General features: G+C 44.4%; 1 protein-coding gene across 6 annotated transcripts in view; it reads right to left on the minus strand.

Annotated features, from left to right (window-relative positions):
• Positions 1 to 807: 807 nt before the first annotated feature.
• The window catches only part of LOC124594806 (serologically defined colon cancer antigen 8 homolog), a 232,612-nt gene continuing 216,782 nt past the window's right edge, over positions 808 to 16,637 (minus strand). The window contains exon 12 of one of the 6 annotated variants that reach the window (XM_047133238.1): positions 808 to 1,747. In XM_047133238.1, coding sequence (XP_046989194.1) covers positions 1,419 to 1,747 — 329 coding nt within the window. In that variant the 3' untranslated portion in view covers positions 808 to 1,418. The remainder of the gene's footprint in view (positions 1,748 to 16,637) is intronic. The other 5 variants (XM_047133239.1, XM_047133237.1, XM_047133236.1 and 2 more) reach the window with 5 other exon arrangements.

Here is a 16,637-nt window from a genome sequence, read left to right on the forward strand (position 1 = left end):
TAGGAAACCTAGACTCAGTACCTGCATACAGATGCAGTTTTGAGTGTTATTTGCAGTATCACAAACTTATGACATTACACCGTACAGTTCTTTTTTTCTTTTGATATTAAGTTATTCTATAAACATTTAAGTTTATTGCCTAACCTGTGATTTTTGTTCCACTTGTCTCTCTATAGGGCGAAGATTATGAAAAGTGAGCACACATTCCACTGTAACATAAACAAAAAATATGTACTATAGTACTAGTAGGAGGGGATCATAATTAATTAAACGTGTGATGACTGCATCACTGATTCATTGTTATGTCACATCGTGGAAGACAGGTTTTAGATGAGGGTTTAGTAGAACTGAAGAACGAATTATGTAACAAGGTTGTTACACATAAATGTAAGTTACATTTCACCAGTTAATTTTGTTGATTGCTTTAACCATTAAGAATCTATAGGAGGCTTGTATGTACATGTATAGGTTTGTGCGTTAGGAGGAAATATAACAAGCAGAGTGAGTTGTTCAGGGGCCTAACCCTTATACAAGATGGGATATAAGGGAAATACTAGTTTTATATCACACTGATGAGGATAGTATAGGTAACTGATGATGATGCATTTATTTTGAGGTGTATCATGATATCTTACACTACAATTAACTGAGACTTGATAAGCATACTGTCATATGCATACAGCTTACACCAATGAGGATAGTGCAGGTCATAGATGATGATGCATGTATTTTGAGGTGTATCATCACAATTTACTGAGACTTGATAAGCACACACTGTCAGATTCATTGAACTTTGTGTGGAATATAATGTTAAAAAAATCTGTGTCTCTCAATAATTGCTATAACTTAAGATGCTAAGTACACATGAGAGAGAGAGAGAGAGAGAGAGAGAGAGAGAGAGAGAGACGGTTACAGGGCAATAGTGCAGTATCAAATTCACTCTGACTTTTTAATATCCCGCAGCAACAAAAACAATGAAGATGTACAGACATGACACATACATTATAAAAACAAGCATGAGGCTGTATTTTCTGTATAGTAATTTCAATTATATTCCTGCATAATAGGCTATATGAAATGGAAAATTGTTAGCCAGTCTCCTAAAGATATCCTTTCGCTTCTATAGCTCCTCTTATCTTATTTATACACAAACATAAACAATTTTAATAACTAAAATATGTGTACACAAAATTTAGATGACATCATAAATATGTACACAAGAATACCAATGCACAATGAAACGAAGTTCTGTGCATATTTATCAACATCGTGAAAAAAAGATTGAGGGATAACAGTTTTTGTTGTGCTGTCTAAGTGAAGGTTGCTACTACTTGAAGATATCTAGCTGTGCAGACTGCGATCCACATGAATCGCTGTCAGTAGCTAAATCTTCCAGTGTAAGTGGAGGTACAGCCACCTCACGCCTCCATGGACTGAGGAGGAGGTGGTGGTCCAGTGAGGAGGATGCCTGGGTCTTGCTCATATGGAGGTTCGTGTGTTCCGTATTCTGGATGCTGTTGCTGTTGTTGTTGATCCTGCTGCTGCTGCTGCGGCTGTTGTTGTAGAGGTTGCTGTTCTTCATGCTGCTGCTGCTGCTGTTCTGTTTGGTAACCATATTCTTCTGGTTGCTCATACTGTTGGTGGGGAGGGTACTCGACTTGTTCTTCATAGCCTTGTTGTGAATCATACTGTCCTGTTTCAAGTCTCCTGTCTCTTGTTTCATTTTGCTCCTCTCCAAATGTGTTGCCTGAAATTTTAAAAAAGATAAATATTCAACTAGTGTTGATGAGCTGAACAGTACATGCAAAACTCCAATTAAAACTTAGTATTATTATGCAAATACTACTAATAATTAATAATATAATGAAAATACAGCAGTGTTTGCTAGTAAAGTCAACTATTGCACCTCATCTATCAAAGGCACAAATAATTTTAATGATCAGCTGGAAGTGTTCTTGATATGTGCAACATATGTTCATCTACGATTCCAAATACTTTTGGGGACAAAGTTTCAGTGCAACATTTTAAGCATCTAGTAACATAAAGCCTTTAAGTATTTATATCCTGTAGTTCAGAATACTTGTGCATCACAAACAGGTTACAGTTGCAGTTTCTGGAATGAGAAAAATGCAAGCAAATGAAACTAAGCTTGAAAATTGACATTATTGTCATGCATTCATGACCACTTAAGAACATCCAGGTCTATAAATGTGTGGTTTTCAACCAAATATAACCTGCCAACAAATGCTTCTGCAGCATTCATTCATTTTATTGAAAACAATTTAACGTCTTTTCACTGTGGATTTATACACAGTGGTGGTTTGCAAACTTGTGAAGCACTGTCTAGAGCAGACAGGCAGAGACCAGTAATTTCAAATATTTCTAATCTGGATAAGCATGTGCAGATCCCATTTGTGAACAGAGGAGAGTTCACTTTCAGGGACAGGGCAATGATGACAATCAGCCTCCAGCAGAAGACCAAAACATGTCATATTATTCTATTAGAAGCAAGTTACCACATCACAAGTGGCAAACATTATTCAATCCATAGTCACTTTTTAAAGTCGGGTTAATCATTTACACAAATATTGTCTACCTGAGTTCACAGATGTAGTATGCAATTTCACTGTACTGTTGAAATAAATCTCAACAATTTGCATCTGTTGGGATTTAAGTTATGTTAGAATTTACACCTTTCAGCTAAAAACTGGTACAAAAAATTATCTGACTGGTGTGGCATTCTCCATTGCTATCATCATTATTAATAAAGACCCCATCAGATGAGATCAGACACAAAGAAAACAAGAATATGAAATACAGTCTTGAAAAGAGCTGTGGTATTGTCCACTGACCACCGTTTCCAAACTTGGAAATTACATCTTCTCTGAAACTACATCAACATCTGTAATTACTGCTGATGTAAGAATTCCTTGACTCACTGATCATTCCTGTGCAGCTGTAATACGCTTAAGTGATTTGATAAATATAGAAGCTGTCTATCGAAAAAATAATCTCTTTTACATTGTCTTGTTCTTTTCAAAAAATTGCAAATACATTTAATTTTATTGTTAATGTTGTTCCATTCCAGAGTTTCAGTTTTAGATTGTACGAGGGCAGTTCAATAAGTAATGCAACACATTTTTTTTCTGAAACAGGGGTTGTTTTATTCAGCATTGAAATACACCAGGTTATTCCCCAATCTTTTAGCTACACAACACTATTTTTCAACGTAATCTCCATTCAATGCTACGGCCTTACGCCACCTTGAAATGAGGGCCTGTATGCCTGCACGGTACCATTCCACTGGTCGATGTCGGAGCCAACGTCATACTGCATCAATAACTTCTTCATCATCCGCGTAGTGCCTCCCACGGATTGCGTCCTTCATTGGGCCAAACATATGGAAATCCGATGGTGCGAGATTGGGGCTGTAGGGTGCATGAGGAAGAACAGTCCACTGAAGTTTTGTGAGCTCCTCTCGGGTGCGAAGACTTGTGTGAGGTCTTGCGTTGTCATGAAGAAGGAGAAGTTCGTTCAGATTTTTGTGCCTACGAACACGCTGAAGTCGTTTCTTCAATTTCTGAAGAGTAGCACAATACACTTCAGAGTTGATCGTTTGACCATGGGGAAGGACATCGAACAGAATAACCCCTTCAGCGTCCCAGAAGACTGTAACCATGACTTTACCGGCTGAGGGTATGGCTTTAAACTTTTTCTTGGTAGGGGAGTGGGTGTGGCGCCACTCCATTGATTGCCGTTTTGTTTCAGGTTCAAAGTGATGAACCCATGTTTCATCGCCTGTAACAATCTTTGACAAGAAATTGTCACCCTCAGCCACACGACGAGCAAGCAATTCCGCACAGATGGTTCTCCTTTGCTCTTTATGGTGTTCGGTTAGACAACGAGGGACCCAGTGGGAACAAACCTTTGAATATCCCAACTGGTGAACAATTGTGACAGCACTACCAACAGAGATGTCAAGTTGAGCACTGAGTTGTTTGATGGTGATCTGTCGATCATGTCGAACGAGTGTGTTCGCACGCTCCGCCATTGCAGGAGTCACAGCTGTGCACGGCCGGCCCGCACGCGGGAGATCAGACAGTCTTGCTTGACCTTGCGGCGATGATGACACACGCTTTGCCCAACGACTCATCATGCTTTTGTCCACTGCCAGATCACTGTAGACATTCTGCAAGCGCCTATGAATATCTGAGATGCCCTGGTTTTCCGCCAAAAGAAACTCGATCACTGCCCATTGTTTGCAATGCACATCCGTTACAGACGCCATTTTAACAGCTCCATACAGCGCTGCCACCTGTCGGAAGTCAATGAAACTATACGAGACGAAGCGGGAGTGTTTGAAAATATTCCACAAGAAATTTCCGGTTTTTTCAACCAAAATTGGCCGAGAAAAAAAATGTGTTGCATTACTTATTGAACTGCCCTCGTACAATCACCGAAATTATCATAAATCTATCACATCTAATAATTATGAATAACTACTAGCTTTTCACTTCCTTGTTAGAAACAGTGATGAAGTCTCTTGTATTGGTTCTTGGAGTTGTATAGAAAATTGGATAGCTGGGTTCCTGTTGTCATGTCCTAATTCATGAATCACGGGCAACGTATGAGTGACCAAGTAAGTGGTCCTGACAGTCAGGATACCAGTTACATTGGAATAAGGCTGGGCATCTTTGTGCTCAGACAGCAAAGACTACCAAATCCACTGGTTAGTCCCTCAACCGTTAGGGGTAAAACCAAATGGGACCCGGGGCAAGTAAGGCTAGCAACCTGCTTCCCTGGTACTTTAAATATGATGCTGGCAACAATCAGAGCAAAATGCCTCGGACCTTTGGAGGTGACGGAGCCACACCTCTAATTGACAAACCAGGGACTCCTAAGATACGACTCGGCAAACAAATGGTAACGAGATGGGGAGCTATTAATATCAATGGGGGCTACTCTGGGAAGAAGGTAGAGTTGGCAGAGGCTGCAAGTAAGATGGGGTTGGACATTTTAGCTGTTAGTGACATTTGGATAAGGGGTGAGAAAGAAGAGGAAGTGGGAGAATACAAGGTTTACCTGTCAGGAGTCAAAGCAGGAATAGCACAATGGGGTGTAGGGCTTTACATCAGGAAAGAAATGGAATCCAGCATAGTTGCAATAAGGTACGTAAACGAATGACTGATGTGGATAGATTTGACAGTGTCTAACAAGAAAATTAGGATTGTGTCAGTATATTCGCATTGTGAAGGGACAGATCAAGATAAGATGGATAGTTTTTATGACACACTCAGTGACGTAGTTGTTGGAGTAAAGGACAAGGACAGTGTTCTGCTCATGGGTGATTTTAATGCCAGGATTGGAAATCGAACAGAAGGGTATGAAAAGGTTATGGGTAAATTTGGAGAGGATATGGAGGTCAACAGGAATGGGAAACAACTCTTGGATTTCTGTGCCATTATGGGCTTAGTAATCAGAAACTACTTTTTTAAACATAAGAACATTCACCGGTATACTTGGGAAGGCAGGGGAACCAGATCTGTCATTGACTATATAATAACAGATCAGGAATTCAGGAAGGCTGTGAGGGTTGGTTGGTTGGTTTGGAGGGATTAAAGGGACCAGACTGCTACGGTCATCGGTCCCTTCTTCCAAATACAAAGAACACCCACAGAGAATAAAAAAGAGGAACAGAAGAGATCACAGACGATACAGAACAAGAGAAACTGAGACAAGGACAAGACAAAACGAACTAAAACCACACAGAGTGTGACGGTGGTTGGCCGACCATAGAAATAAATAAGGAAAAGCCAACCACTTAGAAACACATTAAAAAATCAATGTAAAATCATAGGCCAAAGGCCAGAATCAACACAAAACGATAAAATAAAACAGAAACACTCAGAGTAAATGATAAAATCCCCCTGCCCGAATAAAACGTAAAACTAAGTCAGCCATAGTGTAGTCGTCTGTTAAAAGGGCAGGGAGCGTGGCAGGCAGCGCAAATGTCTGCCTGACCACAGCTAAAAGGGGGCAGGCCAGCAAAATGTGGGCCACTGTCAAAGCTGCCCCACAGCGACATAGAGGAGGGTCCTCCCGGCGCAGTAAATAACTGTGTGTCAGCCGGGAGTGGCCAATGCGGAGCCGGCAAAGAACTACTGAGTCCCTGCGAGTGGCTCGCAGGGATGACCGCCACACAGCCGTCGTCTCCTTGACAGCACGGAGTTTATTGGACATTGTCAGTTCGCGCCATTCATCGTCCCATAGCGCCAAGATTTTGCGGCGGAAGACGGCCCGCAAATCAGTCTCTGGGAGGCCAAGGTCCAGAGATGGCTTGCTGGTGGCCTCTTTCGCCAGGCGGTCAACATGTTCGTTACCCGGGATACCGACATGACCGGGGGTCCACACAAAGACCACAGAGCGGCCGCAACAGGCAAGAGTATGCAGAGACTCGTGGATAGCCATCACCAGACGAGAACGAGGGAAACACTGGTCGAGAGCTCGTAAACCGCTCAGGGAATCGCTACAGATAACGAAGGACTCACCTGAGCAGGAGCGGATATACTCTAGGGCACGAAAGATGGCGACCAATTCAGCAGTGTAAACGCTGCAGCCATCCTGCAAGGAACGTTGTTCGGAACGGTCCCCTAGAGTGAGCGCATACCCGACACGACCAGCAACCATCGAACCGTCAGTGTAGACAATACCAGAGCCCTGATACGTGGCCAGGATAGAATAAAAGCGGCGGCGGAAGGCCTCTGGAGGGACTGAGTCCTTCGGGCCCTGTGCCAGGTCCAGCCGAAGGCAAGGGCGACGAACACACCATGGGGGTGTATGAAAAGTAGCCCGGAAAGTAGGTGGAACAGTGAAAACCTGAAGCCCAGAGAGAAGCTCTTTGACGCGGACCGCTATTGTACAACCAGACCGGGGCCGACGATCTGGCAGATGGACGACCGATCGCGGGAACAGGAGACGATAATTTGGATGCCCGGGCGAGCTTAGAACATGGGCAGCATAAGCGGCCAGCAAACGTTGGCGTCGGAACCGCAGGGGAGGTACACCTGCCTCCACTAGTACGCTGTCCACAGGGCTGGTGCAGAAAGCACCAGTGGCAAGGCGTATCCCGCTGTGGAGAATTGGGTCCAGCACCTGTAACGCAGATGGGGATGCTGAGCCATAAGCCAGGCTCCCATAATCCAGACGGGACTGGATTAACGCCTGGTAGAGCCGCAACAGGGTAAAGCGGTCGGCGCCCCAGCGGGTGTGGCTCAAGCATCTCAGAGCATTTAGATGCCGCCAACACGTCTGTTTAAGCTGCCGGATATGAGGCAGCCAAGTCAACCGGGCATCGAAAACCACCCCCAAAAACCTGTGGGTCTCCACCACAGCAAGGAGTTCGTCGGCAAGATAAAGCCGCGGCTCAGGATGGACTGTTCGGCGCCGGCAGAAATGCATAACGCGGGTCTTGGCTGCCGAAAACTGAAACCCATGGGCTACAGCCCAAGACTGCGCCTTTCGGATAGCGCCCTGTAGATGACGTTCAACAGCTGCAATGCCAGTAGAGCTGTAATAAAGGCAGAAGTCGTCAGCATACAGGGAAGCAGAGACAGAATTACCCACGGCCGCAGCAAGCCCGTTAATGGCTATTAAAAACAGACAGACACTTAAAACAGAGCCCTGTGGCACACCGGAAAGGTGTTTCAGCATCTGACAGTGGATGCCATCTGGCCCAGGAGCGGTATCAGGGCAAGCAGCTAGGGCACTGCGAAATTCCCACTCACTGAATGGAGCATTGTAAGATTCCGGGTGGTTGGTGCGAAACGAAAGGCTCCGACGTTCCAGCCGCTCTTTAATGGAGCGGAAGGCCTGGGGGTAATTCGCAGAAGCGGAACTCAGAGCAAAATGCTCTGCTAAGCGATTTGCAATGACGTCGGAGTCGGTACAAACGGCTCCATTCAGTGAGAGCGCAGGGACGCTGGCAGGGGTCCGATAGCCGTAGACGCGTCGAATCTTGGCCCAGACCTGCGAGGGAGTGACATGGAGGCCAATGGTGGACACATACCGCTCCCAGCACACCTTCTTGCCTTGGCGGATAAGGAGGCGGGCCCGCGCACGCAGCCGTTTGAAGGCGATAAGGTGGGCTAAGGAGGGATGTCGCTTGTGACGCTGGAGCACCCGCCGGCGATCTTTAATCGCTTCAGCGATCTCAGGTGACCACCAAGGCACAGCCTTCCGCCGAGCGGACCCAGAAGAACGGGGAATGGCAGATTCGGCGGCAGTAATGATGCCGGTGGTGACAGATTGAACCACCGCATCAATGTCATCAGTAGAGAGAGGCTCAAAAGCGGCAGTGGAGGAGAACAAATCCCAGTCAGCCTTATTCATAGCCCATCTGCTAGGGCACCCAGAAGAGTGACGCTGTGGTAGTGACAAAAAGAGCGGAAAGTGGTCACTACCACACAGGTCGTCATGCACACTCCATTGGACAGATGGTAAGAGGCTATGGCTACAGATGGAAAGGTCAATGGCGGAGTAGGTGCCATGCGCCACACTGAAGTGTGTGAAGGCGCCATCATTTAACAATGAGAGATCGAGCTGCGACAACAAATGTTCAACGATGGCGCCTCGACCTGTGGCCACTGACCCACCCCACAGAGGGTTATGGGCGTTGAAGTCGCCCAATAGCAAGAAAGGTGGCGGTAATTGGGCGACCAGTGCAGCCAGGACATGCTGCGAGACATCACCATCCGGTGGAATGTAAAGACTGCAGACGGTAACAGCCTGTGGCGTCCATACGCGTACAGCGACAGCCTCTAAAGGCGTCTGGAGAGGGACAGACTCGCTGTGCAGAGTGTGAAGGACATATATGCAGACGCCACCAGACACCCTTTCATAAGCTGCTCGGTTCTTGTAATAACCCCGATAGCCACGGAGGGCGGGGGTTCGCATCGCTGGAAACCAAGTTTCCTGGAGAGCAATGCAGAAGAAAGGGCGAAGGCTGAGAAGTTGGCGGAGCTCAGCTAAATGGTGGAAAAAACCGCCGCAGTTCCACTGGAGGATGGTATTGTCCATGGCTGAGAAAGGCGTGAAAGGACTGGGAAGGCAATTTACGCCGCTTGTTCACTCACTGCCACCGATTCAGTACCCGTACGAGAGACATCCATGGCGTCTGAGGGACCAGCGAGATCAAGGTCCTCAGCGGACGCTAGAATCTCGACTTCATCCTCAGACGCAGAGCGTGAAAGGTGCGGTGGGGTTGGTGCCACCGCAAGTTCTTTGGCCTTAGAGGTCTTTCTCTTGGACTTCTCTCGCTGAACCTTGGGTTTCACCGGCTGGGAAGGCTTCACCGATTCAGTCTCCGGGACAGAGGAGGATCGTGAAGCCCTACGCCCGGCCGCTGGTGAGGACTTATGCCACTGGTGGCAGTCATCCTTCCCGCTGGTGGAACCCTGGGAAGGGAGGGTCCCAAGGGAACTCTTACGGGCGAGAGTAGCCGAAGAAGTTAGACGCTTCTCCGGCTGAGAAGCGGGGACGGACGTCCCCGACGGGTGGGAGGAGGTTGCTCCTGAGGTAGGTGGTGCAGGAGCAACCGGTTGGGTAGAGCCCCCCACGGGCAAGGGGGCAGGAGGAGTCTTACTGGTTATCGAGCTGGCTGGAAGTCTCGAAACTGATGGAGCTAGCACAGTTGTTGTAGCAGCTGCATAAGTGGATGTCATTCTCACAGGATGGAGTCTGTCATATTTCCGTTTGGCCTCAGTATAGGTCAGCCGGTCCAGGGTCTTATATTCCATGATTTTGCGCTCTTTCTGAAAGACTTTGCAGTCAGGCGAGCAAGGTGAATGGTGCTCCCCGCAGTTGACGCAGATGGGAGGCGGGGCACATGGAGTATCGGGATGAGATGGGCGTCCGCAATCGCGACATGTGAGGCTGGAAGTGCAGCGGGAAGACATATGGCCGAACTTCCAGCACTTGAAGCACCACATCGGGGGAGGGATATAGGGCTTGACGTCACATCGGTAGACCATCACCTTGACCTTTTCCGGTAACGTATCACCCTCAAAGGCCAAGATGAAGGCACCGGTAGCAACCTGATTGTCCCTCGGACCCTGATGAACGCGCCGGACGAAATGAACACCTCTACGTTCTAAGTTGGCGCGCAGCTCGTCATCAGACTGCAAAAGGAGATCCCTATGGAAAATAACACCCTGGACCATATTTAAACTCTTATGTGGTGTAATAGAAACGTTAACATCCCCCAACTTGTCACAAGCAAGTAACCTGCGGGACTGGGCGGAGGATGCCGTTTGTATCAGTACTGACCCAGAGCGCATTTTAGACAAGCCCTCCACCTCCCCAAACTTGTCCTCTAAATGCTCGACGAAGAACTGAGGCTTTGTGGAGAGAAAAGACTCCCCATCAGCTCTCGTGCAAACTAAGAATCGGGGCGAATAACTGTTACCTCCATCCTGAGACTTACGCTCTTCCCACGGCGTGGCCAGGGAGGGGAACGTTTTCGGATCGTACTTCTGAGCATTAAATTGAGCCCGAGAACGCTTAGAGACTGCTGGCGGCTGGCCGCCAGCGAGAGATGATGTACCACGCTTCATTGCGGGTCATCCGCCCTGATGCCACCTACTCCGACCAAGGGCCCTCCCCACGGGCGCCACCCAGCCACAGCAATAGCCACCTGGCAGGATGGCCATTGCCGGGAGTCCTGATGCCCCAGGGAGATGGGCATCTACTCCTTGGCATACGTGGGGAGTGAACGGCGCAGGCATCAGTAGAGCGATCCCTGTGTTGTCAGGGGGCTACAACCAAGAGGGTACATGGCGACCCCACCACAACGGACTGGCTACCGTGCTGCATCTTAGGTGCAAAAATGGCCAAGGTCGTCGTCACAGTTAAAAGAAACACTGCAGAGTGCAGCGTGGTAATCGTCCAAGAGATCGAAAACGAGCGGGACACCATTGCAACGACAAGAAAGACGGCTATAGGTCTAATTGCACGAAGGATACAGTGCACCATGTAAGGTGCCCTTCCCCAATTGGCTCGCTCTTCGGAATAATTTAGATAGATGGAGGTCAAACCCGAGAGGGGACCATCACGTAAGGCCGAAACGTTTGAGACTCCTTTTAGTCGCCTCTTACGACAGGCAGGAATACCGCGGGCCTATTCTGACCCCCGAACCCGCAGGGGGCAAGGCTGTGAGGGATACACGTGTATTCAGGGGATTCTTTGATGACACTGATCACTATTTAATCTGCAGTGAAATCGGTATTGTGAGGCCGAAAGTGCAGCAGGTCAGGTCCATATGTAGGAGGACAAGAGTGGAGAAACTTCAGGATAAGGAAATTAGGCACAAGTACATAACAATGATCTCAGAAAGGTACCAGTTAGTTGAATGTAGTCAATTACAGTCATTGGAAAAGGAATGGACAAGGTACAGGGACACAGTACTAGAAGTGGCTAAAGAATGTCTTGGAACAGTAGTGTGTAAAGGTAGGATAAAGCAAACAGCTTGGTGGAATGACACAGTCAAGGCAGCCTTTAAAAGGAAAAAGATGGCGTATCAAAAATGGCTACATACTAGAACTCAGGCAGACAGAGAAAGTTATGTTGAAGAAAGAAACAAAGCCAAACAGATAATTGCAGCATCCAAGAACAAATCTTGGGAAGACTTTGCAGACAGGTTGGAGACTTTGGGTCAAGCTGCTGGAAAACCACTCTGGACTGTAATTAGCAGTCTTCGAAAGGGAGGTAAGAAGGAAATGACAAGTATTATGGACAGGTCAGAAAAACTGCTGGTGAATCCTGTTGATGCCTTGCGCAGATGGAGGGAATATTTTGAAGAGTTGCTCAATGTAGGTGAAAATACGATCAGTAATGTTTCAGATCTCGATGTACAATGGGATAGGAATGATGATGGAAATAGGATCACATTTGAGGAAGTGGAGAAAATGGTCAATATGTTGCAGTGCAATAAAGCGGCTGGGATGGATAAAATTAAGTCGGAACTCATCAAATACAGTGGAATGTCAGGTCTTAAATGGCTACACAGGATAATTGAAACGGCGTGGGAGTTGGGACAGGTTCCATCAGACTGGATGAAAGCAGTAATCACACCAATCTTTAAACATGGAAACAGAAAAGATTGTAACAACTACAGAGGTATCTCTTTAATCAGTGTTGTGGGTGAAATCTTCTCAGGTATTGTTGAAAGGAAAGTTCGAGTATTAGTTGAGGACAAATTGGATGAAAATCAGTGTGGGTTTAGGCCTCTTAGAGGTTGTCAGGACCAGATCTTTAGCTTACGGTAAATAATTGAGAAGTGTTACGAGTGGAACAGGGAATTGTATCTATGCTTTATAGATCTAGAAAAGGCATATGACCGTGTTCCTAGAAGGAAATTGTTGTCTGACGAGATTATGAAAAGGAGGCAAACTTTTGCAAGCAATTAAAGGTCTTTACATAGATAGTCAGGCAGCAGTTAGAGTTGACAGTAAATTGAGTTCATGGTTCAGAGTAGTTTCAGGGGTAAGACAAGGCTGCAACCTGTCTCCACTGTTGTTCATATTATTTATGGATCATATGTTGAAAACAATAAACTGGCTGGGTGAGATTAAGATATGTGAACACAAAATAAGCAGACTCGCATATGTGGATGACTTAGTTGTGATGGCAGATTCAATTGAAAGTTTGCAAAGTAATATTTCAGAGCTAGATCAGAAATGTAAGGACTAAGGTATGAAGATTAACATCTCCAAAACGAAAGTAATGGCAGTGGGAAAGAGATATAAATGGACTGAGTGCCAAATAGGAGGAACAAAGTTAGAACAGGTGGACAGTTTCAAGTACTTAGGATGCATATTCTCACAGGATGGCAACACAGTGAAAGAACTGGAAGTGAGGTGTAGCAAAGCTAATGCAGTGAGCGCTCAGCTACGATCTACTCTCTTCTGCAAGAAGGAAGTCAGTACCAAGACTAAGTTATCTGTGCACCGTTCAACCTTTCGACCAACTTTGTTGTATGGGAGCGAAAGCTGGGTGGATTCAGGTTACCTTATCAATAAAGTTGAGGTTACGGATATGAAAACTCGCATTCGGGAGGACGACGGTTCAATCCTGCGTCCGGCCATCCTGATTTAGGTTTTCCGTGATTTCCCTAAATCACTCCAGGCAAATGCCGGGATGGTTCCTCTGAAAGGGCACAGCCGACTTCCTTCCCCATCCTTCCCTAATCCGATGAGACCGATGACCACGCTGTCTGGTCTCCTTCCCCAAAACCAACCAACGGATATGAAAGTAGCTAGGAAGATTGCAGGTACTAGTAGATGGGAACAATGGCAGGAGGGTGTCCACAATGAGGAAATCAAAGAAAAACTGGGAATGAACTCTATAGATGTAGCAGTCAGGGTGAACAGGCTTAGATGGTGGGGTCATGTTACATGCATGGGAGAAGCAAGGTTACCCAAGAGACTTATGGGTTCAGCAGTAGAGGGTAGGAGGAGTCGGGGTAGGCCAAGGAGAAGGTACCTGGATTCGGTTAAGAATAATTTTGAAGTAATAGGCCTAACATCAGAAGAGGCAGCAATGTTAGCACAGAATAGGGGATCATTGAGGAATTTTATAAGGGGGACTATGCTCCAGACTGAACGCTGAAAGGCATACTCAGTCTTAAATGATGATGATGATGAGCAAGAATGAGAGAAGTTTTAACAGATGGCACAGGAATATATTATTACTGTTCTCTCAGGACACTTCTTGAACCATGCTAAAAGCATAGACTGCAGCTGTTAACATGAGTGCCCATAGAAGAAAGAGAAGGCAAGAGGGCTGCTGAAATATGAGAAATGAAAAAAGACTAGGGTGAAGTATTTTTAGATCAGAAAAGAGTGACTTTTTACAGTGAAGCAGAACTATAGTCAGAGGATGTGATAGCTCTCATTTTTTGACACTGCCTTCATTGTGACATATGTCCAATGAAATTATAAACTATGTGTAGAAAATTTAAAGGAAACCATTGCTGTGGAGTGCAAAAAAATATCAGGTTGATTGTTTATTCTACATGTACACCTTCATAACACAGATCCATACTAAAAAGAATACTAGAATACACGAGTTTTTAGATGTAATCAGTTTTAATTAGAAGACTCAGTTTTGGATATTCGTCTCTCTAGTGTCATCAAAATACAGAAAATCAGCAAAATTAAACTGACTTCAGAAAATTTACTTTGAATAATTTAAGCTCACAGCAGACACTATAGCCTGAAGCTGCACTGTTTTTACAACAGTATCGGTTGTAGAATGTGGAAGCAGAAGGATTTATATTAAGCAAGAGAACCACAATGATATAAGCCATTAAATTAAATATTAAAGCAGGATACTTAGTGCAGTAATATAGCAAGAAAGCAGAGATGATGGAACAGCCTCCGAGCTAATGTGTAGCATAATATCATTTAACTAAGTATTATTTACAAAACATATTTACCCAATAGTTCAAAAATTAACACTGATCAAAATGAAAGAAAAATTTAAAATTAATTAGGTAAAGTTATACACTTTGTATTTGTTACAGCTTTAACATGCCCATGTTGAATAATACATAACCTGAAAAGTGAATATAAAATTGCTTGTTTTTCTTGCTGTTATTCAGAAATTAGGTGAAGAAAATGAGTATTATTCTAGTGTCTACAGCTATTGTTTCATTACATATTTAATTAGAGAAGAATGTTTCATGTATCCAAACCTAACTTGTTGCCAGAAACAGTGAGAGCAAGCACTCATTAAAGGTTATAGGTTGCAAACCATTGTAATATTTCTTTCATTGAGCATAAATAATGTGAATTGCAGCCCTATTGGTGACACTGATTTTATACAGATGCTGGCCCTTCTTGCAATTCAATTTTTTTTAGTCTCTTGCTTCTAAAGAGCTATAGGGAGTATTTTATAAGTTGATTCATGAAATACTGACTCAGACAGTACACAGGATATATAAACACGTCCGCTGATTTGTACACTGTGTTTAATAACAAAGGTAAGAAAAACTCATAGTAGGGAAGAGCAACCATTCAGCTATAGTGGGTTTATGAATGAAGCACACAGCCAAGTAACAGAAAATGGCATTCACACTAGCCTCCAAGCACTATCTGTCTTCCTTTAAGTGTTTCCGTGTTCCATCTCATCTTTCCTTTATTTTGTGTTACTCCATCGAGGGATTTATGTAATTATAACAAAAACTTAGCTGTACCAACTTCCAAAAATTGCTGCAGAGTCAAAGGAAAGTATCATTTAATCTATGAATCCCCCATAGGTCTCCCAATTTTAAGCAATGTTTAGTATGCCGATGATTTGTTTTCCACATCATATTACGCAGAAGAAAATTTTCAAAATGTTAAGCTAAACTCTGATTTTTCAACCTTTCAGAAGCAAACAATTCCTGTTTGAAAAATTGGAAACTATATGTTGGATCTGTCTACTACAAATGAAAGATGTCACAGAATTATGGGTGAGGCAAAATACAGTTTAATCCTGCCATTTCATGTTCACTTTGCCAGATAAGTAAGAAATGTGCTGACAGTACTTTCAGCATCTATATATCTTGTTTGTGGTAAGAGGCAACTAGCTTCTGTATGTGGTTCCATCTGCTGCATGGAAGAGGTTGGCTAAGTGAAGTGTGTGCCTGATGTTGAAGGCAGCACTGGTCTTTGTTCAGCACTGTTCAGAGAGAGACCAAATATGTCTTGTGGCCATTGAAAACACTGAAAAAAATACTACTGAAACTGGTCCACATTTGTATTTCCAAACATCTGCTTCACTTGGTTGAGCTATGAGTACAGGGGTTTGTTATATTCTGTGATTACCCATGCATAGTAGCAGCATTACATATTGGTAGCAGACTTGCATTTAATAAGACAATGTTCATGCACTTTTTTTTACACATTTTACATTCCTTCACATTATTGTGATTGATTCATGCGAACAATATTTATGCAGCAATTTTAAATTATCAAGTATGATTCTCGCTGTTCAGAAACTCATTCCATTTTATTTAGTACAGCTTCTGCAACCAGTTAATTTCTTGACCACACAATGACATTTCTAAACAAGCTGATCCTTACATTTGGTAACTGAATATTGTGAATTTGTGGTAACATTTGAAAACACAAAGCCTAAGATGGTTGCAACTGACATGTTTCTGTCAAGTTTCAATGTGTCACATCTAGTATCAGATCTACTTCCTAATATAACTTTTATAGTTTCAACACAATTTCAATGCACACGTGAATCTTAGGCCAAATTCTATAGCCGCATGGGGTAGCCGCGCGGTCTAAGGGATCTTGCTATGGCTCGCGCGGCTCCTCCCATCAGAGGTTCGAGTCCTCCCTTGGGCATGGGTGTGGTGTTGTCCTTAGCATAAGTTAGTTTAACTTAGATTAATTAGTGTGTAAGCTTAGGGACCAATGACCTCAGAAGTTTGGTCCCATAGAACTTACCACAATTTTTTTCCAAATTCTATATTTTTGTCATTGCTTTATCCATAAGTAAATTTGTTTTGCCAACTGATGACTTAAATTCATGCCAGTGATCACATTTGTTTCATAATCTCTCTGTTTCATTTAGATTTAGGTCCTCTT

Source organism: Schistocerca americana, chromosome 2 (assembly GCF_021461395.2).
Source record: "Schistocerca americana isolate TAMUIC-IGC-003095 chromosome 2, iqSchAmer2.1, whole genome shotgun sequence".
Lineage (NCBI taxonomy): Eukaryota > Metazoa > Arthropoda > Insecta > Orthoptera > Acrididae > Schistocerca > Schistocerca americana.